Source organism: Lagenorhynchus albirostris, chromosome 19 (genome assembly GCF_949774975.1).
Source record: "Lagenorhynchus albirostris chromosome 19, mLagAlb1.1, whole genome shotgun sequence".
Classification (NCBI taxonomy): Eukaryota; Metazoa; Chordata; class Mammalia; order Artiodactyla; family Delphinidae; genus Lagenorhynchus; species Lagenorhynchus albirostris.
In genome coordinates, this window is record NC_083113.1 from 13,293,853 (window position 1) to 13,320,713 (window position 26,861).

Below are 26,861 nucleotides of genomic sequence, written 5' to 3' on the forward strand. Positions count from 1 at the left end.
TGTCACACTCGCTTCCCCTCACCTGCCGCATGCCCATCCCCCATCGCTCCTGTCTTTACCTTCTGAGCCCCCAGAGGGAGAGAAAGCCAAGGGGAAGGGGAAGTGCATGCCTTGTTTTATCCACAGAACTCGTTCTATTGCGCACACTTTGGGGGATTTTGTATCAATTTATAATAATTTATAATAGATTCGAACCTGCCTTGGTTGAATTAAAGGGAGGAGGATAGTCCTCTAGGATGGGGAGAAGGAAGGTCTGGCTGCAGAGAGGGGAGACACCTGGCTGTGATGAGTTCAACCCTCACCCTTAGGGCGGTTAAAAACTGGGAGAAACTGTTTCCTGGAGACAGGCTGGAAGGTAAAGGCTGTGAGGGCTCGAATGAAGACAGAGGCAGAGAAGCCAAGGCCAAGAAAGAGACAGCAGCCTAGAGAGATATGGAAAAGGTCTGCAAGAGATGCCGGGCACTGTACAAAGATGGAGATGCAAGCAGGGAGAAAGTGAGAGACCCGGAAAAATAAACAGACCCAGAGGCTGAGAAATCACAATTACTAACACTTACCTAGTGCTTCCTATTCACACACTGGTCCAAATGCCTCATTTAAATATCCCTATGAGACAAAGCAATTTTATTATACATTTTTACAGATGAGCAAACTGAGGTTGCTCAGAGAGGTGAAGTGACTTGCCCAATATTACACAGCCAGAAACGGGCAGAGCTGGGTTTGGAACGCAGATCACCTGGCTCCAACACTGCTCTTCAAAATCTTATGAGTCAGAGACACAGAGGAAAGCAGAGAGATATGGAGACTGAGACCTAGGGATGCAAAGAGAATAGAAGAGGGCTTCCCTGGTGGCGCAGTGGTTGGGAGTCTGCCTGCCGATGCAGGGGACACGGGTTCGTGCCCTGGTCCGGGAAGATCCCACAGGCCGCGGAGCGGCTGGGCCCATGAGCCATGGCCGCTGGGCCTGCGCGTCTGGAGCCTGTGCTCCGCAACGGGAGAGGCCACCACAGTGAGAGGCCCGCGTACCGAAAAAAAAAAAAAGAGAGAGAATAGAAGACAGAGACAAAGAAAGAAATAAAAATGACCAGAGAAAGAGCGGAAGGGCAATGAATGGGGAAGTGAGGCACTGGAAGACCGAAACTCTCCCCCATTTCTCATCCCTCTCATTGGACTGTTTCTTTGTCTTGCATTTCCTCCCTCTGGGGTGGGGATAGCGGTCCCAGGCATGGGGCCTCGCAGCTTGGGACTGGACTTGACAAGCTGACATCTGCTGACAGTAGCTTTTCTCAAGGAGCAGGCATCTCACGTTTCATTGAGCTGGAGTCAGACAGAAGGAGGCTGGCCCCGCTAGCCATGCGCAGAGGTGACCTGGAAGGCCCTAGCCTGAGTGGAGTCTCCCCAAGGTCACCCAGAAGCTGGGACATGCTCTGCTGAGTATGGGCCTGGCTGGAGGGAGGCTTATAGGTGGCCCCCACATGGGGTGGTGGCTCCCTAATCCCCACACTGTTCCCACCACAGGCCAAGCACAGAGTCTGCCCCAGGGCCCAGGCAGGGACGCAGAGGTGGAGGGGGGAAAGGAGAGATTCAGAGGTCCTGAGAAAGAAAGATGGAGAGATGCGAAAGAGAAACACATGACGAAGAGAAAGAGACAGACAGAGATAGAGAGATACATAGAGATCCTGAAAACCAAAGATTGGGAGTGAGAGAGACAGAGAGACAGAGGAGGAGAAAGAGAGGAACTGAGAAAAGGGGAGAGATAAGAGATGCCCAAAGAGAAGGAAGACAAGGAGATGGTAAAGTCAAGATGGAAATTAAGAGAGGCACAGAGCTGAAGAGAGACAGAGGTCTGAAAGGACAAAAAGAGAACCAGAGAGAAGCCGCAAGAGAAGAAACAGAGACAGGCAGGAAGGGAGACAGTCACAAGGATTCAGCCAAAGACAGAGACTGAGAGAAATAGAGTCTGAATTATAGAGCAATAGAGAGAAACAGAGACAAGAATTTATATTGTCTAAGAGTAAATGACAAACTTGAGATTAGATTTGTAATGTGGAACCAAATGAATTAAAAGGGAAGTATAGGGCTTCCCTGGTGGCGCAGTGGTTGAGAGTCCGCCTGCCAATGCAGGGGACACGGGTTCGTGCCCCGGTCCGGGAAGATCCCACATGCCGCGGAGCGGCTAGGCCCATGAGCCATGGCCGCTGAGCCTGCGCGTCCGGAGCCTGTGCTCCGCAACGGGAGAGGCCACAACAGTGAGAGGCCCGCGTACCACAAAAAAAAAAAAAAAAAAAAAAAAAAGGAAGTATAATATTTTAACCATAAGCACCCCAATGTTTACTGCAGCACTATTTACAATAGCCAGGTCATGGAAGCAACCTAAATGTCCATCAACAGAAGAATGGATAAAGAAGATGTGGTACATATATACAATGGAATATTACTCAGCCACAAAATTGGGTCATTTGTAGAGACATGGATGGACCTAGAGACTGTCATACAGAGTGAAGTAAGTCAGAAAGGGGAAAACATCTTATATTAACGCATATATGTAGAATCTAGAAAAATGGTACTGACGAACCTGTTTGCAAGGCAGAAGTAGAGACACAGATGTAGAGAACACACGTATGGACACCAAGGACGGAAAGGGGGGTGGGATGAATTGGGAGATTGGGATTGACATATATACACGTATATGTATAAAATAGATAACTAATGAGAACCTGCTGTATAGCACAGGGAACTCTACTCAATGCACTGTGGTGACCCAAATGGGAAGGAAATCCAAAAAAGAGGGGATATATGTACACACATAGCTGACTCACCCCGCTGTACAGCAGAAACTAACACACATTGTAAAGCAACTATACTCCAATTAAAAAAGAGAGAGAGAAACAGAGACAGAAATAGGGATGAAGAAAGCCATGCATTCATTCAGCAACATTTACTGAGTGCCAGCTGTGTGCTGAGCACTATTTTACGTGCTGGGGATACAGAAGTGAACAAGACAAAATGCCTGCTCTTGAAAAGAGCCTGAGAAAGAGGATCCATCGGAGAGGCTGCGGTGGGAGTTGGGGGAGGGGTGGCGAGGGCATGCTTGCTGCAGCCCTGCTGTCTGCAGAGTCAGTGCCTCTGAGCAGTGCCCTGCCCCTCAGCCCCTGCCAGTCACCAGGCAGACAAAGGCTGACAGGGAGACGTGCTACACAAACAGGCAGGAAGATGGGAAAGCAGAGACAGAGGGAGATTAAGGTAAAGACAAACTGGAAGAGGCAGGGAGAGAAAACGACAGACATTGAAAAGAGAGAAGACAAACATGAACAGAGGTAGGCACTGAGAGTGAAACAGAGAGAGAGAGAGAGAAATGGGAAGAGAGAGAAAGAGAGAGAGATGAACAGAGAAACACAGAGACTGAGAGTGAGAGAGACACTCCCAGAGACAAGCCCTGTCCCAGACTCTGCACAGCTCCCCCACCGTCTCCCCAGGTCTGAGCCCTGTGCCAGGTACCTGGCGGAAGGCTGGATCCGGCACGGCAGGGTGGGCGGCAGGGTGGGCCGCATTCCTGAACAGTCTGTTCCAAGTACAGATTCAGCCACAACCCCCGCCCCTGGTCCATCGTGGCCTGGCATCAGGCGGGGGTGCCCACTGAGGAGTCTAGGGGACTGGAGACCAGGGGTGTAGCAGCATAGGCATAGGACATTTGGGGCATCTGGGAGCCAGAGCATTGGGAATAGAGATGGCAGGAGTTCAGGGCAGGGCCTAAGTGTGGAAATACAAGGGTGTCAACCATGGGAAGGCAGCCAGGAGTCATAGGATAGGCATGGAAGTGCCAAGCTGATGGGCACCAGGACGCTAGGGGACTTGAGTGAGCATCTGGGAGACATGTATGGCATACAGAGCTCCAAGAGCAATGGGTGTGGAAGTGACAAGGGCTCAGGTGCGAGTCCCCAGGAATCACAGGCACAGGGCACGGGAATGCCAGGCGAATGGACACATCACCAGGAGTGCTCTAAGAAGTGTATTTAGCAGTCAGGATATTTTGAGTTATCAGAAGTACAAGGTACAGCGTTCAGTGGTCATGGGCCCAGAGGTGGCCAGGGGATTAGGAAGGCACAGCTACAGGCCAAGTGAGACGGACCCACAGGTGCTGGGGGTTCAAGAGGGTGCACCTGTTGACCAGGTATGCTGACATGAAAATGCTAGTGCATTAAGGCTACCAAATAGGACAGGCTGAGGCAGGCACACACACACACACAAAAGGCCAGGAGGAGCCAAGGCCAGCAGTGATAGGGCTGGGGGCGGGGTGCAGACTTTGGGTTGGGGAATTACAGAATGAGCATCCCAAAGGCGGCCACCCCTCCCTCCCACTTTCAGTCTCCATCCCTGCTCCACCCAAGACCCCAAGGGAATCAAAGAGGCGAAGAGGTGCAGGCAGCCAGGCGGGGTTGGGGTGCACTCGGCGCTCAGACGCAGGCAGCCCTACCCCTGGGCCCGTACCGCTCCCGCTTCGGCGGAACTTGCTGCAGCTCGAGTCTGGACACCTGGACCGTGCACTCACGGAGGTAGCCCAGACAGTGGGTGGGGTAACAGGATTCTGGATTCCTGGAGGTGGGGCTGGGGGCTAGAACTCCTGGTTCTCTGAATGAAGCCAGAGCTGAGGGCTCGGACCCCGAGTCCTGACAGAGGGTGAGGGGCCTGGAGTCCTGCCTTCTGGGAAAGGAGACTGGGGGTGGGAAGTTAGATCTGGAGGGAAAAGGGGCAGTGGCCCTGAGCTCCTGGTTCAGGGCGGAGTCTCGCTGCCACCCCCCACCCCACCCCAACCCCCCCCCCCGACTCCCGGGTCCCAGGGGACGGGGAGCAGAGAGGTCTGTTCTGGCTCAAGGCTGGGGAGGTGCTGAGGACCCAGATACCTAGTTCTGAGGGTGCAGGGGGCTGGGGACCTGGACTTCTAGATTTTGAGGGAAGGCGGTGGGGCTGGACTCCTGGGTCTGAAGGAGAAGGGAGCTGGGGTCCGGGCTCTGGGGTCTCGATGGCGGAGGGGTCAGGAGCCCTGACCGGGGCCCGCTGAGCACCGGCTCCGTGTAGCTCCCTGGACGCTGGGGTCCGATGTTCACCGTGTGGCTGGGCCCACGCCCTGCAGTGGTGCCGTGCAGCTACGCAGCGCAGCGGGACGCATTAGTGCTGCAAGCGGATGCCTTCTCCGGCCGTGGGGCCAGGGCAGCCTTCGAACGCTTCACACGCGGAAACGGTGAGGCCTGGGCGGCGGAAGTGCGGACCGGGAACGTCCAGTTTGCGATACGGAGCGAGACCGGGGGAAATGGAGCGGGGCCTAATAGAGTCAAGGGTTCTGAAGAGAGGTTGGGGAGGAGCCACAGTGTAGGGGTCGAATGGCGGGGGGGGGAGGCTGGATCCTTGTGCAGCCAGTAGAAGAGAAGAGCCTAAGAGTCAAGGCCGAAGAGAGCCAGCACGTGGATGAGGAATCGGGACCAGCAGAGGTGCGGCCAATGTGCGGATAGGGCCGAGAAGGCTGGGGTAGCAACCAAAAGACCAGGAAATGAAGCAGAGCGAAGAGTTGCGAGGAAGTCGACTCCACTACGGGATGCTTCCGGGATGGGGCGTGGCTAACTCCCCGGCCCGTCCCCTTCTTTGTTCCACTCCCCCAGGCATCGTGGCTTCTAACGGGCAGCGCTGGCGGACGCTGCGCAATTTTGCACTTGGAACACTTAAGGAGTTCGGCTTGGGTACGCGGACCATCGAGGACCGTGTCCTGGAAGAGGCGCCTTGTCTGCTTGGCGAATTTCAGGACAGCGTTGGTACGGCCCGGTCGGAAAAGGATAGGGACCTGTTGTGGGTGTGCCCTAGGGAAGGCGTTTGGGTGGAATGAAGCCAGTAAACCCAAGAGCTGGGTGGGGGCCGAGACACAGCGTATGACCTTGTCATGTTCCCACTCCCAGGAGCTCCGTTCGACCCCCGGCGGCTACTAGATAATGCTGTATCTAACGTTATGTGTTCCGTGGTCTTTGGAGGCTACGAGGACCCAGAGTTCCTGAGGCTCCTGGACCTCTTCAGTGACAACTTCTGCATCATGAGTTCCAGATAGGGTGAGGTGAGAGGGTCGGCCCCCATCCCTCCCTCGTGTGCCCAGTCTATGCCAAATTCCGAGTACATGGACCTACCTACATTGGATCATTAGAATGGGGCAGTCTTAGAATCTTGGAATGGAAGAGTTTTAGAACCTACAACATCAAAGTCCTGGTCCAGTCTCCCCATAGGGAAACGAATGGTCTTGTTCAAGGTCCTATTGATTTCCTGTCCCCCCAGATGTACATTTTCCCCTCCCTCCTAAAATGGTTCCCAGGCCCACACCACGGAATCTTCTGAAACTTAGCAGAGCTTAGAGTTTTCACCTCCCAGCAAACCCAGCAGCAACCAGCAGCCCGGGGAACCCCGCAATTTCGATTGCTTCCTGATTAAACGGATAAGGTACAGGGCCCTGCTGCCCACCAGCAGATGCCTGGCTCCTCTACCCACAGAAGGACCCGGAAACCCTTCCCAGAAGACATTGGTGATGACGACGCATAACCACTTCCTTGGCAGTACCGAGACCACAAGCACCACCCTGCGCTACGGACTCCTCATTCTGCTCAAATACCCAGAGGTGGTAGGCTTCTGAGCTGGACAGCTAGGGATGAGGCGGCTAGGGTTGTGGGTTGGCTGGAGGCTGGGGTAGTTCACATCTCTGCCGGCCCCAGCCAAAGCGCAGGCGGAGTTGGATCCCGTAGTAGGTCGAATGTGCGCCCCAAGCCTGGAGGACTAAGAACGCCTGCCCTACACCGACGCCACGCTGCAGGAGATCCAAAGCGTCTTCAGCGTGCTGCCGCTGGAGCTGCCGCGTGCCCTCACCTGTGAGGCCCACCTGCGCAGTCACTTCCTGCCCAAGGTGGCCACCAAGACTGGGGATCCTGCGCAGGGGCTGGGGAGGGCCTGTTAACAGAGATCAGCAGGCCTAAGCGTCCGGAGCACTGACTCTGGGAGCAAGAAAGTAGGCGGCCTTCCTTGCCGCTGACTTCGAAATGGGGTCTTGGATGGATGTGTGGAATAGTCACTTGCATATTTTTCAAGTAACCCTTGCACATCTCCCCAGGGCACCTTCATGATTCCTCTCCTTGTGTCTGCACACCAGGATCTCACCCAATTTAAGGACCCAGACTGTTTCAATCCCACCAACTTCCTGAATGACAAGGGTGAGTTCCAGAGCAACAACTCCTTCATGCCCTTTGCCCCAGGTCTGGGCTGGGCAGAGAGGGGACCAGCCTGGACGTGCCGTGGGGTGCATGGGTTTCTCATTCCACACCCCCACGTCCCCAGGAAAGCAATGTGCCTGGGTGCAGGCTTGGCCCGATCCGAGGTCTTCCTCACCTCCATTCTACAGCAGTTCTGCCTGCTCCCTGTGGGGAGCCCCGCCAACATCGACCTCACCCCACAGTGCACTGGCCTGGACAACGTGCCCCCAGCCTTCCAACTCTGTCTGGTGGCCCGCTGAAGTCAGGTTCAGCCACCCTCTGCTCACTGGCTCTCAGACCTCCTTACCCTCTTTGGTCAATAAAGGCCCTGAATTGCAGACGGAGGCGTCTTCTTGCCAACAGGGAGTGAGTCAGTCAGATGTGTGCAGCTCTGAGGTAAACTTTTATTTCTTGGCTGACAGGACTTGCAGGCCCATGCTCCTCCCAGCACCTTTCATCCTGCCCAGCAGCGGCAGCCTAGTCCAAAAGGTGCCGTGGCCAAAGGGGCTGGGGAGTCACTTCCTGTTCCAGGCTGGAGGAGTGGGGGGCTTGGGGATACTCCCCCACAACCTTTGCCAGCAAGAGGCCATGACTCACCCCAACCCCGAATCCTGCATTCTGGTGGGAGGTGGCAACGCCTCCTTCCAGCTCTCCAAACCTGAGAGGGACATGCATGACCAGACAGGGCAGGACACAGGCCCCCAGCTCCAGTAATGGCAGTCCCCAACACCGGCCTCTGCCCAGGTCACAACCCCAGCCCCCAGCCCAGGGCAGCAGAGGTCTCTCCTCCTCCTTGGTCCTCAGTGATGGATGGAGCCCTCCACACCAGGCAAAACAGAGGCAAAGTCAGAAGCAGCGGCAGTGGCGGGGCAGGAGCAGGCACCGTGACTGGCGGCACCGGGCCCAGGGCTCTCCCGAAGTCAGGCAAGCTGTCTGTCCGTGCAGCTCTGGGGCTAGCCACTAGGTGGGCGTAGTCGGCTGTGATACAGGTACTTGGACACCCTTCTGTCCTGATGCTGGGGGTGAAGGGGGACAGGAGACTGAGTCATCAGGGACGGAACTAAGAGACCAAGGAAACCTGGGAAGAAGGGGAGATGACCAGAAGAGATGGGGCTCATGCTGGGGATACCAGGAGAGTGAACTGTCTAGGGATGGTAGGCAAAGATGGGGAAAAATGAGTGACAGGATCCAGTGAGACTGATGAGGCGGCTTGAGGCCCAGGGAGGTACACGGAAGAGGAAGGCCCTGAGGGAGGGGACACTGGGAGGCCGGTACCTAGCTGATACTTGTCTTTGGCTGCTGCTCGCTCCTTGGCATCAAAATACCAGACAGTGATGGCGTACCTGGAGACCAGAGCAGCCCCAGAGGGTGGTTAGAGATCACTTTTCTTCAGTTCCAGCCACTATATCCACCCCGAGCCGCCCCCTCTTGGCACTCCATCGCCTCCTAGTCACTTCAGGGTCTGACAAGACTTTGCTGGCACAGGGGGAGCACCTGGGCACATTCCCGGAGGCGTGGACCATACCTGGTGGCATAGGCTGGTTTCACCTCATGGGGGTTCCGCCGATCAGACCAGAAAATGAGCAGCCGGTCAAAGAGTGGCTCAATGTTGGCTACCACGGGACGGCCCTCAGGGAATATCTGCAGCAGGCCGCCATGCACCTGAAGGCAGGCCAGAGGATGAGGCAGGCTGGGAGTCCTGCCTAGAGCCCCTGCCTTGCACTGCCGGCCCCCAGGAGCCCACCAGGGGGCATAAAAACTTCACACATCACTCCCTCCCACCACTCAGGCTCTCAAAATGAATGGCAACGCAGTCTGCATCACCATGGAGATGGGCAGGAAGCTACTTAAGAAGACAGGAAATGGGGCGGGGGAAGTGCTGGTTAGGCGGGGGGCTGGGCAGACAGCACCATTCCCCAAAGAGGGGGAACTGCCGCCGCACAGTCAGCTTAAGAGTAGGTCCCATTTCCCAGAAAGACCCATTGGGCACATTCCACCGCCCCCCTCCCATGGGTTGGGAAGAGGAAGGGGACAATGCTAGAAGCTGGGCTGGGAAAGGAAAATGCAACGGATGCACGCCACCCCACCCCCAACATCCTACCTTGACATCCCAGTTCTGATTCAGGTAATAGATGCAGGTGATGCAGCGCCCATCGCCATGGGGATTGTCAACGTGTCTCACGTACCCCAGCCCGTTACCTGGGTAACATGCCACCATGGCCTGGCAGAGACGGATGGAGAGCGTTTACTGAGGCTAAGTGGCAGGGACGTTAGATAAGCAGCCTTCACCTCCTCTTTCCCACCCCTCTCAGCCCCTCATCTTTCCTCAGGTGTCCTGGGCTCCAAGGGTTCCAGCACCCAGACTTTCTCCTTTTCTCCTTTTTCAGCCAAGCCTCCATCCACAAGAAACCTCAGCCCCTGGGCCTCAACAGCCCAACACACACACACACCTCACGCCCCTACCCCCCGCGTCTGGTGCCAACATGCAGCGCAGTGAGCAACTGAGGGCTTGGTTTTTTAAAGATAACCTGACCCCACGTCAGACATTTCACTAGGATAAAAGCAATTTAAACATTTCCTGGTGTGCAGGGATGTGGCTTCACAGCCCCACACCAGGAGTTCTCTCCTTGAGCTGTAGAGTTGGAATGACCTGGGACACTGATACCGAGGCCCACCTCAGAGGTTCTGATGTACTTGGTCTCAGGTGGAGCCTGGAATTTTTAAAGGTTCCCCAGGTAATCCTAATGTGCAGCAATGTTGAGAACCACTAACCTTACTATAAAGAATACCCGCTAAATAATCTGTCTCCTACACAACTGAACAGGTACCAAAACCCAGAATGTGACCAGAGCCTGAGATCTAATCCCAACTCCAAGGAAAACCTGCCAAGTAGCCTTGGACAGTCTCATCACTTGAATGGGCCTCAAAACGCCTCATCTGTAAAATGGGGCTAATGAAGACCTTCGGTTTACAGCAGTAGCATGAACCCCTCCGAGAACATGACTTTGGAGGCTCCTGACCCCCACAGATCTGAGTCAGACCTTGTTCCAGGTCTCGGCTTCTGTGTGCACAGGTCTAGCCCCAGGGTTCTCGCCTCCTCTCCTGGATAGCCGCCACTGCCCTAGGCAGCCCTGGCCATTCTGAGTCCTGGGCCTAGCCACTCCGGGCCTGTTTCTCATCAGGTACCCAGCAAAGTGATGGATGTGATGTGAGGAAAAGGGCCCAGGTGTTCCTGCAGACCTATCTCCTGGGTTCAAGTCTCAGTGCTGCAACATAAGCTGTGTTCGGCAGATGACGGAACTTCCCCATCTCCAGTTCCTCATCCACGAAATGGAGCTAACACTACTTTTTTGGAGATTTTGCCAGTTTTGCTCGAGGGTGGGGTGGGGAAAGGGGTCCAGTGCTGCAACCTCTTCCCGCACAACCCACCCCCACAGCAGCCAGAGGCCCTTTACTCCAGCTCACCACTGCTCAAACCCCTTCAAGCTCCTCGCTGCATCCCAAAAGAACACAAACTCCTGACCACAGCCTCCAAGGCCACTAGCCTCACACTATCTCCAGCCTCGAAATCCTCCTCACTCTTCTCTGACCAGGCCAAGCTCATCCTCAAGGCCTCTGCACCTGCCTGAACGCTCTTCCACTCGTCCCCCTTGTTATTCAGGTCTCAGGGCCAGGAGCACCTCGAGTCCTCTAGCTGAAGGCACCTGGGCTGACTTCCCATTCCATCCCTCTCAGTGCAAAATCAGCACAGGTACCTGTTTACCTAGTACTGGCCGCCAGGGCCAGGCCTGTCTCCCTAGTGCCAAGGAGGGAGCTGCTAATTAAAAGCGCTCCTCTGGGTCTCAGGGCCTCCATTCCATCCTTCCCGTGCACCCTCACAGGGTCTCCCACCATGCAGGCAGGGACACACTCTGTAGTCTGTCAGGGAATGGGACTCCTGTGTGTGTGAAGGTAGGCACAGGAACAGGCCCTTTAAGGCCCCCCTCCCCCCACATATACTCACCTGGGAGTGGGGCTGGGGGTGGCATCCTCCGGCCCCCGAGAAGCATCTACTTCCTGCCCCCACAAGGGAAGGGACAACAACCAGAGTAACACGGAAACTTGCTCCTCACACTTCCATCTCCAGGAAGGGGCAGCTAGGACCACTGTGCATGCACACCCCACCCCCAATCAGAACCCCAGGTCTCAGCCCACAGCAGCAGGCCCCACCTCCAAACTGCTCCTAAAGGGGCCTCCCGGGGTCACCTATGGTAGCCCTTGATGCCAATGGGAGCCAGTTCCCTCCCACCTGCAGGCCCGCTGAGCAGAGGATCTAGGGAGAGGAGGAAGGCAAGAGCACAGGAGCGGCACTCGGGACCGAGAGGCAGGTTGTTACCAGCCCAAACCACACTGGTGATCTGAGGCCCCCCCGCTGCCGTGACCACCCCACACTGTCTTACTCCAGAGCTTGGGGAGGGAGCCCAGATGTTGCCCTCTGAAGGCGAGGAAGCCTGCAGTTGCTGCCTCACGGGGGCAGGGAGGGTCTGAGAGGAACTCCAGTGGCTGGGTTGGCTCTTCCCCTCCCTTCTTAGTCCAGCCAGGCTTGTTCTTACCTCCCAAGGCTAAAAAGTCTCAACACCCACCCCACCACCCCTCCAGGGCCTGCTCCCAACCACATCCAAGGCACCAAAGGAAAAGAGATCTGCGCCCTCTCCCCTCCCCTCCTGAAATGGCCACAGCCTAGCTGGGGAGTTAACCTGGTTTTCCTATCCTGTGGATGAGCAAACAGAGGCTCAGAGAAGCATCCTGCCCTTGGCCACTCAACTCTTGTGGTCTCCCCACCAACCTCCCTCCTGTGAGGATGGGTGACCCTGGGGAGATGGGGCTCAACACCTTGTGGCTAGGGAGATTCCCACTGATCTCTCCTGCCACTGGGAGGGGCCGCCTCTGGCCCTCCAGCTACCAAAGTAACAGGAGGGAGAGGGAAGCAGGACAAGTTCCAGCTGGGGCGGGGAAGCCAGTATGGCTTCAGCCCGGGGGAGCCCTAGTCCCCGAGCCAGCTCCAGCCTGAGACGGAAGCTGCAGAGACAGAACCCAAGACAGGATCTGAGGGAGGAGGGAGAGGACATCAGGAGCACAGCCTCATGCCTGCAGGGCAAAACACAGTCTGTGCCATCAGCCAGGTATCACTGGTGCTGTGCAGTGGGCACTCCCTACCGGGCCTTGTCCTAACACTGCCAAACCCTGGACTCAAGGCCAGGATCCTCACACCCCTCCATGAGGAGAATTAACATGTCAGCAGGCCAAAAGGCCCTACGGACTACTGTCTTGTGCAGGCTCCTAACCCCAGGCTCTTGAATGGGCAGCTGCAGGCCCAGAAGGCCCTGATCACTGACCATAAAATCCAATCAAATGAGCATTTTTTTAAGACAGGGTCTGTGGTTTCTGGCAGATTCTTAAACAGGCCCAGGTTCCAAAAAAAAAGATAACTGCTACTCTAAAACAAGAGAAAGAGACCAAGAAAAGATACAACGGCAGAGGATCAAGGAAACAGACCAGAGCCAGACAAGGATAAAGTGATGGAGAGACAGAACAGACAGGATGGAGGACAGGGTCTGGGATGGGAAAGATGGGGACATAACCTCCACCTGGGCCAGCACACAGACACCCCCAGAAAGCCGTCCATGATGCAAATGCCACAGTATGGCATACAGTGCACAATGCAGCCCAGAACCAAGCACAGTGGGCAGTGCCTCCTCCCTCAGCCCGGCATTGGCCTCACCACTGCCCCCCTCCCCGTTCCACCTTCTGGTTCTCCTACCCGGGAGGCAGAACAGACAGACCAAAGACAGGCAGTGGACAGGATGGACTAGACATACTCCAGTACATGAAAAAATAAGGGAACAGGGAAGAACAAAGACAGGGGCAGACAGACAGGTACAGACGGCAGAGGGAGAAACCCGTGCCTGTCTACACTGAACATTCTTGGTCTAGGATCCAGGAACAGACATCAGGTGGCTGTGAACCCCACCATGGCCCATGCACAGATGTGGGACTATGACTGTCAGCACCTCTCCTCAGGTTCTTCAAGAGGATCCCTGGCAAGGTCAAGAACCATGGTGACTACGGGCCAAACCCACGGTTTACAGGTACACAAACTAAGGCCACAGGGAGTGAGAGCCCAAAGTGAGCTCCAACAGTCCCTGCGCCAGAGCTGCCTGAACTCTTTTGTGACCCCAGAAGCCTATCTCCAAACCCACTGGTGCTCAGAAGACTAGGCATCCAACAAGTGCTGGGCAGCCCCCCACCCCACCACCCGGTCCCTGCAGCCTCACCTTGGTGCGCCCATTGATGACGTAGCTGCCCAGCCTCCCAGCACAGTGGCGGATTACAGCATCCACGTGGGCCATGAGGGCACCGATGCTTCGGCAGCCTGGCTCATGGCCTTCCACCCAGGCAATCTGGTCCCCACGGATGCTGCGTGGCGGGATAGCCCGCTGGCTCACTAGCTGCCCATCACGCAGGCGCCCGCCCCGCTTCAGGGCCTCCACCTCTGCCAGCACTCGGCCACCCAGCGCCGCCCCCAGGAAGCTGTCCTTGACACAGATGCCATAGTACCGCATGCAGGGCACAATATAGTCCAGGGCCAGGCGCTCAGGTGCAGCGGGCAGCACCTCCTCCCTCAGCCCAGCGCTGGCCTCACCACTGCCACTGCTGCAGCCCTCCCCCTCTGTCTCTGCCTCCTGGTTCTCCTGCCTGGCCCAGGGCCGCTTGCTGGGGGCGGGGGCATCCCCACCATCCTCTGCCCATTTCCGTTTGGGGGCCTCGGGCCGGGCGCCCTGGGCTGCCAGTCGCTGGCACCCCTTGGTGACCAGTGCCGCAGCACCCTCACTCTGCAGCGGCCGCAGCTCGCCGCCATCCTGCCCACCAAAGCCCTCCCGCAGGGGGCTGGCTGTGGTGGAAGTAGCTGTAGCTCTGGGGGTCCCACTCCCCGCCGAGGCCTCACCAGGCCCTCCTGGACGGTGGTAGGAGGACAGCAGGGGACAGGGCAAGTAACTCTCCACCCCCATCCTGGCCCTGCTAGGCTCCAAGGGCTCTGACACCGAACCCGGCAACTGAGGGAGAGCCTGACTCAGGGGCTGCGGCTGGCACGGGCTGTCCATGGCAGCAGTGTCTTCATCCCCCGGGCATGGAGGGCACGGCCCAGGCCCATGGTGCCACCCTCCTCCACCTCCTCCTCCTCCACTTGATGCAGCCGGGGGCCGGGGCGGCTGGGCCTGGCGTGGGGCAGGATGAGGCAGGGCAGATGGCAGAGGCTTTTCTCGTGCCCTGGGGGTGCTTGCTGGTCCCCAAGTCCTCTGCTGTCCCTAGGGGCTTGGGAAGGGACCTGTCACGGTGGCTGGAGAGAGAAACAGAGAGAGAGAGAGAGAGATAGAAAAAGGAATGTGAGAAGAGCTACAGGGAAGAGGGCTGGGCGAGGGTGGGGAGTGGCAGGGGCAGTAGATAGTTAAGACTTAGCTATAAAGACCCCAAAACCTGAGGCCACGTGGGGAAAAAGACTCTGGGACTTGGGTGGAATCACTAAGAGACAAGGGGCAATAAGGGGGCAGCTGGAGGGGTGAGACTGGGTAGCTGATCCACAGGCAGAGGACTGCAGTGGGAGCTGTGGGCGAGAGACACCCCCAGACAGACACAGACCCACAGACAGAAAAGAAGGAGGGGACTTTAAGTAGAAAAGGATGGCGGTGTGGGAAGTAGGAGAGTTAGAAACAAACAGACTGGGGGTGGGGGTGGGGGCGAGAGGGGGGATCTGCCTGGAAGACACAGAGGGAATGTGGGGATCTACAGACCGTGAAAACTGGGGGGTCCAGAGACAGAAACACACACCGGAGAAGAGCAGGGAGGGTGGGCCTGAGACAGCCGGGCAGAACCCAGCCCAACAGGAGGAAGCCCGTTAGGGGCTGACACACACCCAGACGGAAGGGAGGTCCTGAGACAGACAGACGGAAGGGACCCGTGGGAGCAGGGTCCACAGCGACAGAGGGAAGGGTGGAGGAGGGCTCATGCACTCGGGGAAAGGACGACGGAAAAAGCGCCCCCCTCCCAAGTCCCTTCGGTGCGGGTCCCGGGGCCCCTCGGGGCACAGCAGGAGACGAAGACAAGGCCTAAGGGCCGCTGGAACCCCGTGTCCCCACCCCTCCCCTCCCCCTCCGCCCGCTCCCTGCTCCCCCCCCAACCCCCCCAACGGCCGGCGTTTAACATGCCCGGAGCGCGTTCCCTCCCCCACGCCCCACCCCCACCCTCCCCTCCCCAGGGTCGCCAGGCTTCGCCACAGAGTGCTGGGCGCGCGCCCCCGCACCCCGCCCGGCTCGCGCCGGCGCCCGGCCTCAAGCGCCTTCTCCGCCCCGCTCCATGCCCTCCCCGCGGTCTCCTCACCGAGGTTTTTCCTCCGGCCCCGGCGCCGCCGTTTGTGCCAGCCGCCCTGCGCCGCACAGCGCGCCATACCCCGCCCCCACCACCCGCGACGCTCCGCCCCCGCCTCGCCCGGTGGGCACGTGACCGCATCCGGGCGTAGGAGACCGGGCTTGCGCAGGCGCGAGCCGCGCGGGGCGGGGCGAGGAAATTCAGAACACCCTCTCCCTCGAGAAAGGGGAAACGGATCAGTCGCCGACACAAGGTTTTTATGCACTCTCCGCTCCGCCCCTTCTGCGCGAGAGGAGGAACGCAGTTAGGAAGGGCTGGATCCGGTGGGGGAGTTTCGGCACATATTATGCCAAGCGAGTGGGTGGGGCATGCAAATAACTCTATTTACATAGACAGGACCGCCCCCTTGGAGCCGAGAACGCGGCGGAACGATGAGTAGCAGGGTAGGGGAGGCATACAGATCATCGGTATTATTTACATGGACAGCTCCGCCTTCTCACAGCCCAAGAATAGGAATATTGAGAAACGTCTGAGCAATTAGTTGGGAAATGTATGTAAATTTGCACGACAGTAAGTAATTTACATAAGGACTTTTTATAACGGAGGAAAAGAAGAGCGGAACGTCCTTGAGAGAAGGGAAGAAGAACAAGAAGGGACGTGCAAACATTCTGACTCGCGCCACCCTGCCCCATCGGGACAACTGTGTGGCACCCGAATAAAACAACCTAGGAAAGCTACTCAGAGAAGACATTTGCATGACAGCCTCGAGTCTCTGGACGACCTGACCTGGGAGGACTATGCAGATGAGGTCATTTAAATGCCCCACCCCCTCCGCCAGCACCCAGGCTGAGCAGGGACTCAGGCCTCCCGTGAGGGTGGTTTAAGGCCAAACTGGGGTTGGGAGAGCAGTTGGGAGTGTCCTCAGTGGGCTGCACCTGTCCCTGGCAGAGCATGTGCGGGTGTCAGAGGTTCACCTGGACACAGGAGGCAACACACTGATCTCAAATATGCACAGGAGTCCCGGTGACACAAAAGCCCACACAGTCTTCAGGGGCACACACAGGGTTCATGGTCACACACAAGTGTATCAAAGGAGTCAAATTCACAGCAAAACACACACAGACCTCAGGGGCACACAAACACAGTTACACACCAAATAGACACTGCCTCAGACTTTCAGGCATCAGACATGCATAGCTATCACCCACCGGGCCCAGACCCAGGGCTCAACTACAGGCCTGAATTCTCATTCCCTAGCTTTGGTGTCCCAAACAACGCCAGTCTTACAGACACAATCACCAAGGACACAGAGTAGTCATAAGCAACAGTGTCACACACACAAGCAGCACACATTCCTACGGATCCCATCACACCCATTGCAAACACAGGGACATTAGTGTTACGTTACGTATGTGGGCAAACTCCCTCTACAACATACATCTGAGCCATGGAGTCATGGTGGACCCCCGTACCATGCCCAACCCAAAAACATGGCCCCCAAACACCGTCAGTGACCTCTTTTCCCCCCCACTCCCCACCACCCCAAAATGACAGAGGCTATGACACAGGTGTAAACAATGCTTTATGGGGGTGGGGTGGGGACGGGACAGGCCTCCAGGTAAGGTAATAAATAACACGTACTCGCAGTGGCAGGGCCAGGGGAGCTGAGGCCAAATGGCCCTGGTCTCGGGCTTTGGAAACTCTTTGAGTATAGTTAGGGGTTCAGGGGGAAGAGGGGTTAGCCAAGACAGAGGAAGCAGCAGCAGGTACGGATTCCCCCTTCCCCCATGGCTCAGTCTTGCCCCTCAGCCAGGCCCCACCAGGCCAGGGAAGGGGGACAGGTGGCGGGGCAGCTTCTCTGGGGCCAGGTCAAGGTAAGGGGCTCAGTCTCCCAGGGCCTGGGTCTGGGCCCCAGCCAGAAGGACAGGGCTGGTCCTGGAGAACGGGTGAGCTGAAAGAAAAGTGTGCCATGAACTGGAGGGATCTTGGATCTGTCGGCTGGTGTCTCTGTCTCATTTCTGGGTATCTTCCTGCCCACCTAACTGTGCCTGTCTGTCCATACTTTTCTCTTTCTCCCAAAGTTTCTACATTGTCTGACTTTCTGTTTCTTGTCTGCAGGTACTGTGGGGCTCTAGAGCTGAGGGCACGTGCATCTCCCTGCTTACTTGCCTCAGAGAGCTGTCTCCTTGAGTCTGTAGAGGGGCATCTCAGTGTCTACATTCTGTGTCCCCACCTTTGCACCTCTGTGTTCCTCTATGTTCCTGGATCATCCAGGCTCTAGGTCTCATTCCCGTGTTTTCCAAACCGAGGAGACACACCACTTCCTGTTTTGTAGTTATCTGCAGATAGCATTACCTGGGAGCTTCTAGAAATCCCCAGATCACTTCAGAATCTCTGGGGTAAGACCTGGGCATCAGTATCTTTTAAAGCTCTCCAGGTGACTCCAATGTGTACAACTGCATTAGTGGGTTGGGAAATCAGTTTGGTGGGCCTTGAGCAATTGTTGTAACAGAATAAAATAGAAAATACCATAAAAATTAAAATGTTAACATATTTAAAAAAAAAGAAAAGAAAGAAAATTTCAGAGTGCTTCAAATATTGGTCCATAGAGACAGAAAGCAGATGGGTGGGGGCCAGACTCTGGGGAGAATGGAGAATGAATGCTTAAAGGGTATGGGGTTTCCTTTTAAGGGTGATGAAAATGCTTTGAAACTCGACAGAGGTGGTGGTTGCATAACCTTGCGAATGTACTAAATGCCACTGAATTGTACGCTTTAAAATGGCTAAATTTGTTGTGTGAATTTCACCTCAATTTTAAGAGAAAGAATATTAATACAAGAACGTGTTTTAGTTTTATACGTGTGTGACTGTATTAGATCAACAAATAAAGTATATTTCCTCCTGTAGAGTGCAATCAACAGAGTTTGAAAATGCAGTCTTACTACATTTGATTCACTGAGGGAACACCCTGAAACAGACTCAAAACTAAGCTCTGAGGCGAAGAGTACACACCCATCTGATTCTACATAGCCCAGAGTCTTTAAAATGGACACGAAGAAGAAAAATAATAAACAGGCCTCGTTTATCAAGTCTTAGTTTACTGACTGTCAGGCCCTGTTCTAAGCATTTTCGTTTACTGACTGTCAGGCCCTGTTCTAAGCACTTTACATGAATTAACTTAATCTTCTCCACACTCACATTGAGGTGGGTACTATCATTAGCCCCATTTACAGATGAGGAAACCAAGGCCCAGAGAGGTTAAATAATTTGCCCAGAGCTATGAAGTGACAGAGTTGGAGTATACATGCAGGCAGCCCAGCTCTGGAGTCTGTGATCTGTCACCTTCTCAGATGGGTTAGACAAACACCATACAGATAACAATGACCAGCTCTGTCAGTTGAACGCTTTGCAAAGGAGGGGCAGTTGTGAGACTGCCCATCTAGAGGGAGTGCCCCCACTTGGGAAGCCTATGAAGGTTCCCTGCAGGAAGAGGCATTTTAGTAGAGACCTGATGATGAATGGGAGTTGGTGCCAGAAGGGAGCACAGGCACAGCAGATGCAAAGGCCTGGAAGGAAAAGAGCCCTGCCCAAAGAGCTCATCCTTGACTCCTCTCTCACATTCCATACCCATTCATCAGGAAATTATGTTGGGTCTGCTCTCTAAGTACATATATCCAAAGTCTAAACACTTTGCTCCACAGCCATCCTGGAGCTGCCAGTGGCTGTGGGGTGGAGGGTTGGGTGGGCATGAAGCACAGAGACAAGAATTGTCAAGACATACACACCCGCGAGAGGTGGGGCTAGGACCAAATCCTGTAGGAACTTTCAAGCCTGTCAAGGACTTTGGACCAAGCACAGGGGAACAAGCATGGCTTCCTGGAGGAGGGGGAGAGGTTACCCGAAAAGAGAGGGAAGGAATCAGATTTGTGCTTTAGGAAGACCCAGTGACTACATGAGGAGGGGACAAGCCTGGAGACAGATCAGGGAAGGTACTTTGATCCTGTCCACCATCGTCTCTCACCTTGACTTTGGAGTGGCCTACTCACTGGTCTCCAGGCAACCACCCCTGCCCCCTTCAGTCTGTCCTCTATATGCAGCCAGAGGGGCCCTGTGAACACCTGAATCAGATCTTGTCCCTTCTCTGCTCGGAGCCCTCCTATAGCTCTCATCCCACCCAGCGTATAGCCAGAGTCCTTCCTGTGGCTCACAGGGCCCTAATTCATTGCTTCCTCCCACCCCAACCTCATCTCCAGCTCACCTATTCCCCGGCACGCACGTGCGCGCACGCACGCACACATACTCCACTCCAGCCACACTGGCCTCCTTGGACTTCCTCACCCAGGGGAGGAGGCAGGGCCCTACCTCAGGGCTTTGTACTGGCTGTTCTCTCTGCTTAGAACACTCTTCCCCCAGGTCCCCACATGACCCCTCCCTCAGCTCCTTCAGGTCTTTGCTCAAATGTCACCTTCTCAGTGAGGCCTCCGCTCATCATCCTATTTAACACTCCACTCCTCCGCCGCCCCTCCCTCCTTGATTCTTCTCCATAGCTCTTATCGCCCTACCTACTATACAATTTGCTTGTGTATCTTGTTTATTGTCCATCTCCTCCACGAAGGCAGGGATTTTTGTCTGTTTTCCCCACTGTTAGAGCCCCAGTGCTGGGAACAGGGCCTGGCGCTGAGGAGGCACTCAACAAACATTTGATGAATTATGAATGGGAGGGTCAGAGATGCAGGGCAGAGAGCTGGCGGTGGGATGGGAAGGACGGGTGGTTTCCCAGGGCCGGGAAGATGGCCCCTTTAACTCAAGTGTTCTTGTGTCTTTCTTCCTCACTCTGTTTGTCTTGTCATCTCTCCTTTTCTGTGTCTCTGTCTCTGCTCCGTACTCCCCTTTGTCAGGAGACCAGCCCTGCAGCCCGAGTCCCCAGTATCCCACCTGGCTCTGCAGGTCTCAGCAGCCGCAGGGCTGAGGGGCCACGGCCTGGGCACTCCGAGGCTGCCGCAGCTGGCGAAGGGAGGCGTCACCATATTGAATGCCGGAGCCCATCCTCTCGGGGTCAAGCTCACCTGGGGGGAGCAGAGAGGTGAGGACTGGTCCCTTGGAGTCCTCTGGACCCTGCCTTCCACTCCCACTCCGGGCAGTTGGGGGCCTCACCTGAGTCGATCTTGTTCAGAATGGTGCGGGCACACTTCAGGAAAGCCTCCTCCACGTTCTCACCCGTGAGAGCACTAGTTTCTAGGAACATTAGCTCTGGGGGGGCAGACACTCGGAAGGTCAGGGTCTCAGTCAGTCCCCATCCTCCACTCCGACTCTGACCTGCTGCCTCTCGTTCTGTTCCTCAAACGTTCCACCTTTGCCTTCAATCTGGGCCTCCGTACATGCTGTTCCTCTGCCATGAATGCCCCCTTCCCCAGGTACCCACCGAGCTCTTCCTTTAGAGCTCAGCTCACATCTCCTCCTCCAGGAAGTCCTCCTGACCTCCCAGGATGAGTCAGGTTCCTCCTCTGGGCTCCCACAGACCCCTGTGCCTCCCCACTCCCAGCCCTGACCTCTTCGGGCTGTCACTATCTGGAAATGGTCCTCCCCCTGCCCCCCGGACTGTGAGGCCATGACAGCTGGCTCCAGGGCTCTCTTCATCACTGTGTCCCCAGCACCATCTAGCACAGGCCCATCACAGACCACCCACCAGTCATGTGACAGCCATCTCACAGTAAGTAAGAGCCAGGATTCAAATCCACATCTTTCTGATGGCAAATCCTCTAAACCTGCAGGTTACAAACTGAAGGAACATGGACAGACCCTAGGCCGGCAGATTTTGGCCAACATGATGTTTTCAAATGAGTTTAGACCTGCTTACCTTTTGTTGTTGTTATATTCACTAGTTTGTTTTATTTTTTAGATTCCACATATAAGTGATACCAAACAGTATTTGTCTTTCTCTGTCTGACTTATTTCACCTAGCATAATGCCCTCCAAGTCCATCTATGTTGCTGCAAATGGCATTATTTCATTCTTTTTTACAGCTGACTAGTATTCCATTGTGTGTGTATATATATATTATATAATATATATATTATATTATATATATATATATATATATATAAAATATATATACCACATCTTGTTTATCCATTCCTCTGTTGATGGACACTTAGGTTGCTTCCATATCTTGGCAATTGTAACTAATGCTGCTATGAACATTGGGGTACGTGTACCTTTTCGAATTAGTGTTTTTGTTTTTTTCAGATCTATACTCAGGATTGGGATTGCTGGGTCACATGGTAGTTCAATTTTAGTTTTTTGAGAAACCTCCATACTGTTCTCCATAGTAGCTGCACCAATTTACATTCCCACCAACAGTGTAGGAGGGTTCCCTTTTCTCCACATCCTTGCCAACATTTGTTATTTGTAGTCTTTTTGATGATAGTATCCTTGCATACCTTTCGATGTGGCTGTCAGTCTCGTCTACTCCCCTAATGCCAGTGCCTGCTAACCTGGGATCTACCCTGTGCCCTCTCCTTTGCTCACAAAATGTACCTGTCCCCTAGGGCCATCAGAGTTTGCAGTCTCCACCTTATACCAATACCCTGTGCTGCCTCCCCACAGTGGTCAAAACCTTCTTAGCAGCCACCGTGAGTCAAGCACCCATCCATCCAGGCAGTGCTGAGAAGTCCCCATGGACCACATCCCTTACCCGTCATGCACTATGTGAAGCAGAAACGCCGTGATCCCAGCTTTCCAGATGAGGAGACTGAGGACCAGCGTGGTCACACAGCTCGCAATGTGGCCACACCCAGATTTGAACCCAGACCTCTAAATCTCCACATCCCCCTGCTGGGCAGAGCTACAGAGAGCCAGCAGGCCCATGGGCCCCACTGTATAGCCCCCCCGCCCAGCCCTCACCGTTCTCCTGGGCAAAGCGGGAGGCCTCCAGGAAAGTGACCTCACGCTCCAGGTCCAGGTCCTTCTTGTTGCCACAGAGAATGACCACGATATTGGGGCTGGCCAGCGTGCGGGCATCCGTCAGCCAGGCGGCCAGCGAGTTGTAGGTCTCCCGGCTGTGGAGAAGGGAGCCAGGAGGGAGGCGGACGTGGGTGGGGGGCAGCCCAGGCCCCACCCCGCCCCACTCCGTGCACCCACCTGGTGATGTCATACACCAGCAGGGCTCCAGCCGCCCCTCGGTAGTAACTCCGTGTCACCGACCTGTGGGGCCAGGGGGACCCAGTCACCCCCGAGGCTGGGGTGTGCCCCAGGACTGCCCCCCTCTGCGGAGAGAGACTGGTGGTTCGGAGGCCCCCCTTCACTGCTGGCCCATCCCCCTAAACCTGGCCATGGTCTACAGTTTCTCCCACTTGCGGTCTCTCTGTTTCCCTCAATCTCTATCGCACTTAGCTGCCAGCCGCCGCCTCAGTCTCCCTACCTTTTTTCATTTCTTAAAACTTTTTCTGTTTCCCTGGTGGCACAGTGGTTGAGAGTCCGCCTGCCGATGCAGGGGACACAGGTTCGTGCCCCGGTCTGGGAAGATCCCACATGCTGCGGAGCGGCTGGGCCCGTGAGCCGTGGCCGCTTAGCCTGCGCGTCCGGAGCCTGTGCTCCGCAAGGGGAGAGGCCACAACAGTGAGAGGCCCGTGTACCACAAAAAAAAAAACAACAACTTTTTGGCCGTGCCATTTGGCCTGTGGGATCTTAGTTCCCTGACCAGGGATTGAACCTGGGGCCCCGGCAGTGAAAGCACTGAGTCCTAACTACTGGACAGCCAGGGAATTCCCTCTTCCTACCTTTGACTCTCTCTGTGTCCCTGTCTTTCTGCATCTCTTCATTGGTCTGTGCCTTTCTGTCTCTTGTGTGCATGTGTATCTTTAATTCTCTATTTCTCTCCATCTCTGTTGCTCTGGCTCTGTCATCGTCACCCTTTCCCATTCATTCATTCATTCAACATTTTCTGTCATCCCCCTTTCACCCAGTCCTAGCCAAGCACTACACAACTACAACCGCTTGGCCCTCTCCCGCTCTGGTTGGGGGAGGCCCCCTTCCCAGAGTGGCCGACTGTCTGCTTCTCCCTGGAACAGGCTGGGTCCCTCTGGAACTCATGCAATTATGCTGCAAGCATTTATGGAGCACTTACTGCCAGCCCCGTGCACGTCGTACACCTATCTCCCCTCCACCCTCTCAGTCTCTACCTCTGTGCACCTCAAGCAGAGAACTCACACACAAATATTAACTCAGCAGCTACTCAGTGCTGCCCAGGAACCACGCTTCCCCATGGACTGGATTCCCTTGCTTCTCTCTCCCTGCTGTCTGTTTCTCAGACTCAGGGTTTCCATGTGTCTGTCACCTTTTCTGCAGAGATGTCCTAAGGACATACTGTGTGCTGAGTCCTACACATTTCCCTCTCCCCACAAAACATCCATTTCTCCATCTCTCTGGCCATCCCTGTCCCACTCTCCCTGTCTCTCACCTCTGTTTCTCTTTGAGTCTCCTTATCTCCCTTCTCTTTCTCTTCTCTCTCAGTCTGTCTCTCTTTCTCTCTCCCTTCCTGAGTGTTTGTATCTCTCTTTCAAGTTTCCTTTTCTGTTTTAGTCATTATCTGTCATTCTCTACCCCTCGCCCCACCCCAAGCATCTCCTTGTCTCCAGGCCTCGTTTCTCCCTGGGGAAAAGTCTCCGTCCCTCCAGCCACATGGGTCTATCCCACAGAGTCTCGTCTCGCTAGGGTCTGCCGTCCCTCCCTGGCCCTCTCACTCTTCATTATGCTTCCTTCTCAATCTCTTTTTCTCATTGTCTCTGCCGTCCTCTCTCCAAGACGCCTTCTTTCTTTGACTACATGGACCTGCTCATCACAGTCTCTTTCTCTCTCTCTCCCTCTACCTTGCCTGCCCTCTCAGGGTCTCCTTGCTCCTGTCATTATATTTCCAGGTAGCTCTGCACACCTCTATCCCTCCTCTCTCCTCCCCTCTCCCCTACCTTCTCTCCATGGGGGCCCAGCCCACCTACCGAAACCGCTCCTGGCCGGCTGTGTCCCAAATCTGTAGCTTCACGGTCTTCCCACCCACGTTGACCACCCGAGATCCAAACTCCACGCCGATTGTGTGGTTGGAGTCCTGTTTGACTGGGAGTGGGAGGGGGAGAAGAGGCAGTGTGGGGGCTCAGAGGATTCCCTGTCCTCCAAGGCCTCCTCAGCCGGTACAAACCCATTCTCATTGCTGGGGTGACTGAGGCTCAAGGAGGACCTAGCAAAGAGCGTATACCAAGGTAAGAACCAGGCAGCCAGCTCTGGAGTTGTACCTCTGGCCAGCCCTGCCCCTGCCCACCCCGGCAGCTGCCTACTTGCCCACACCATGGCCATGCCCACAGTTTAGTGCTCCCAGGACCACTGTCAGAAACTCACACTTATTCTCAATGAACTGATGAAGGAGACATGATTTGCCCGTTCCTGCACTGCCAATCACCAGGAATTTGAAGAGGAAGTCTGAGCAGATGGAGCCAAATTCAAGGAAACCCATGCAGAGAGAAAGATAGACATGAAAAGATGGAATCCAAAGAACATCACAATTATGGGGAGAGAACAGACACAGACAGATACAGAACAGTGGGTAACAACGGTAATGGATAATTCTTATATAGTGCTTACCACATATCAGGCACAGTTCTAAAGGTCTTTACCTACATCAACAACTCAACCCTCAGGAAAACTCTGTGAGGGAGATATACTAATAATTATCCCCATTTTCCAGATGAGGAAACTGAGGCCAGAAAGGTTAACTGACTTGTCCAAGATCCTACTGCCAGGTAGAGCTGGGATTCACCATTTCATCAAGGACTACAATCTTGCCCTTGACCCCCACAACTCAGCTCCTACCACTTTCTGATTCATTCACTCCACTCCAGCCTCTGGCCTTTAGTCTACTCCCTGAAGATGACAAGCTGGTTCCTACCTCAGGGTCTTTGCATAGTTCCCTCTGCTTTTCTCTGTTTGTTGAATGAATGCAGCTCCCTCTGACCCCTAAACCAGTGCTCCTTTTACCGCACCCTGTTCTCCTACTTCCTATCTATCCATCCATCCAGATTTTCCAATTCTCAGTCCCTCCATCCCTCCCTCAGCCCAAGGCCCTACCCCTATTCTCAAGCTTAAACCCCACCCCTTGCCATTAGCCCCACCGCCTAAAGGACAACTCACCCCCAACCGCATTCCAGACCTCTCCCTGAGTAATCCCAGGGCCCAGAGCATCCCTTCAGCGTCCCCCCAGCCCATCAAGGTTGATCCCTGCCATTCACGCCATCAGCCCCGCCCCATCCACTCAGGCTCCGCCCAGACACATTAAGGCTCACCCTTTCCCTCAAGACCTAACCATGATCCATCAGGACTGTTTCCCTCAAATCCCGCCCCAGATCTATTTCGCCCAGACACCAGACCCTCAGGCTCCGCCCAAACTGATTAAGCTCAGCCTCAGACCCACTAAGCCCCTCCCAGCATCAACTAGGCCCTGCCCCATAATAGCTGACCCCGCCCCCTGATATATAAAGCCCCGCCCCATACCCACAGGCCGCATCCTTTCTGGGCCCAGACCCCAGACCCCAGCTTCCGCCCACCACCCTCACCGTAGGTCTCAGCCATGACTCGGTCGCGGCCGCTTAGGGCCGCAATATGGCGACACGGCCGCGCCTGCTCCTCGGCTGGCAGCCGCTCCACTCGGGCTGCAGCCCCGGCTTCTTCCTACTCCCCGGGCCCGCGCCGCCACTTCCGCCTCCACCCCCCTCCGGCGCGACCCGCTAATGCTGCGGGACACCAGGCCACGCTTTCCAAGACAAGGATTGGCGGACTCTGCAGGCAGGGGGCGGGACAAAAGCGCAGACTGGTGGGGAGAGAGGGGCAGGGCCCAAAGGGGCGGGACCAACACGAGCGATTGGCGGTGCCAGAGACGCTTCGCCGAGCAGAGAAACGGATTTGGTCAGGAGTCCGTGGGCAGAGTCGAGATTCCAGATTGGGTAGAAGCGGACTTGGGGGCGGGGATACGAATGCAAAGAAGGGAGCGGGGGTAGGAGCCGATCCAGAGCTGAGGCGTACTGATCTCTAAGGCAAGGAGGATGAAAACTGGGATGGTACGCATGATACGCACAGATTAACCTCCTACTTCCCTTTGCGGATAATCTTCCAAGAAATCCTAGAAAACCTCTGCTCTGTGAT

The 26,861-nt window shown here is 55.4% G+C and overlaps 2 protein-coding genes and 1 pseudogene across 6 annotated transcripts; 1 reads left to right on the forward strand and 2 right to left on the reverse strand.

Moving 5' to 3' along the window:
• Nucleotides 1-3,873: 3,873 nt before the first annotated feature.
• Nucleotides 3,874-7,612, forward strand: LOC132510257 (cytochrome P450 2F2-like; annotated as a pseudogene).
• A 46-nt stretch (nt 7,613-7,658) lies between these two features.
• EGLN2 (egl-9 family hypoxia inducible factor 2) lies at nt 7,659-15,842 on the reverse strand. 3 transcript variants are annotated; one of them, XM_060131837.1, is made up of 6 exons: nt 15,690-15,842; nt 13,589-14,652; nt 9,376-9,495; nt 8,800-8,936; nt 8,550-8,617; nt 8,101-8,290 (listed from the first exon to the last, which is right to left on the reverse strand). In XM_060131837.1, exons 2-6 carry the CDS (start codon nt 14,414-14,416, stop codon nt 8,235-8,237), a joined length of 1,209 nt encoding a protein of 402 aa, XP_059987820.1. In that variant the 5' UTR covers nt 14,417-14,652; nt 15,690-15,842; the 3' UTR covers nt 8,101-8,234. The 3 variants fall into 3 exon arrangements, with proteins under 3 accessions (XP_059987819.1, XP_059987821.1, XP_059987820.1); XM_060131836.1 differs by lacking the exon at nt 8,550-8,617 and having other exon boundaries at nt 7,659-8,290; nt 15,690-15,841; XM_060131838.1 differs by lacking the exons at nt 8,550-8,617; nt 8,800-8,936 and having other exon boundaries at nt 8,089-8,290.
• Nucleotides 15,843-17,241: 1,399 nt separating this feature from the next.
• On the reverse strand, nt 17,242-26,426 carry RAB4B (RAB4B, member RAS oncogene family). Of its 3 annotated transcripts, XM_060129645.1 has the most exons (8): nt 26,276-26,426; nt 25,065-25,145; nt 24,671-24,785; nt 22,818-22,880; nt 22,581-22,735; nt 20,832-20,927; nt 20,613-20,743; nt 17,242-17,628 (listed from the first exon to the last, which is right to left on the reverse strand). In XM_060129645.1, the coding sequence occupies exons 1-7, from the start codon at nt 26,289-26,291 to the stop codon at nt 20,628-20,630; spliced, it is 642 nt and encodes a 213-aa protein (XP_059985628.1). In that variant the 5' UTR covers nt 26,292-26,426; the 3' UTR covers nt 17,242-17,628; nt 20,613-20,627. The 3 variants fall into 3 exon arrangements, with proteins under 3 accessions (XP_059985628.1, XP_059985629.1, XP_059985630.1); XM_060129646.1 differs by lacking the exon at nt 22,818-22,880; XM_060129647.1 differs by lacking the exons at nt 25,065-25,145; nt 26,276-26,426 and having other exon boundaries at nt 22,581-22,942.
• Nucleotides 26,427-26,861: the final 435 nt, after the last annotated feature.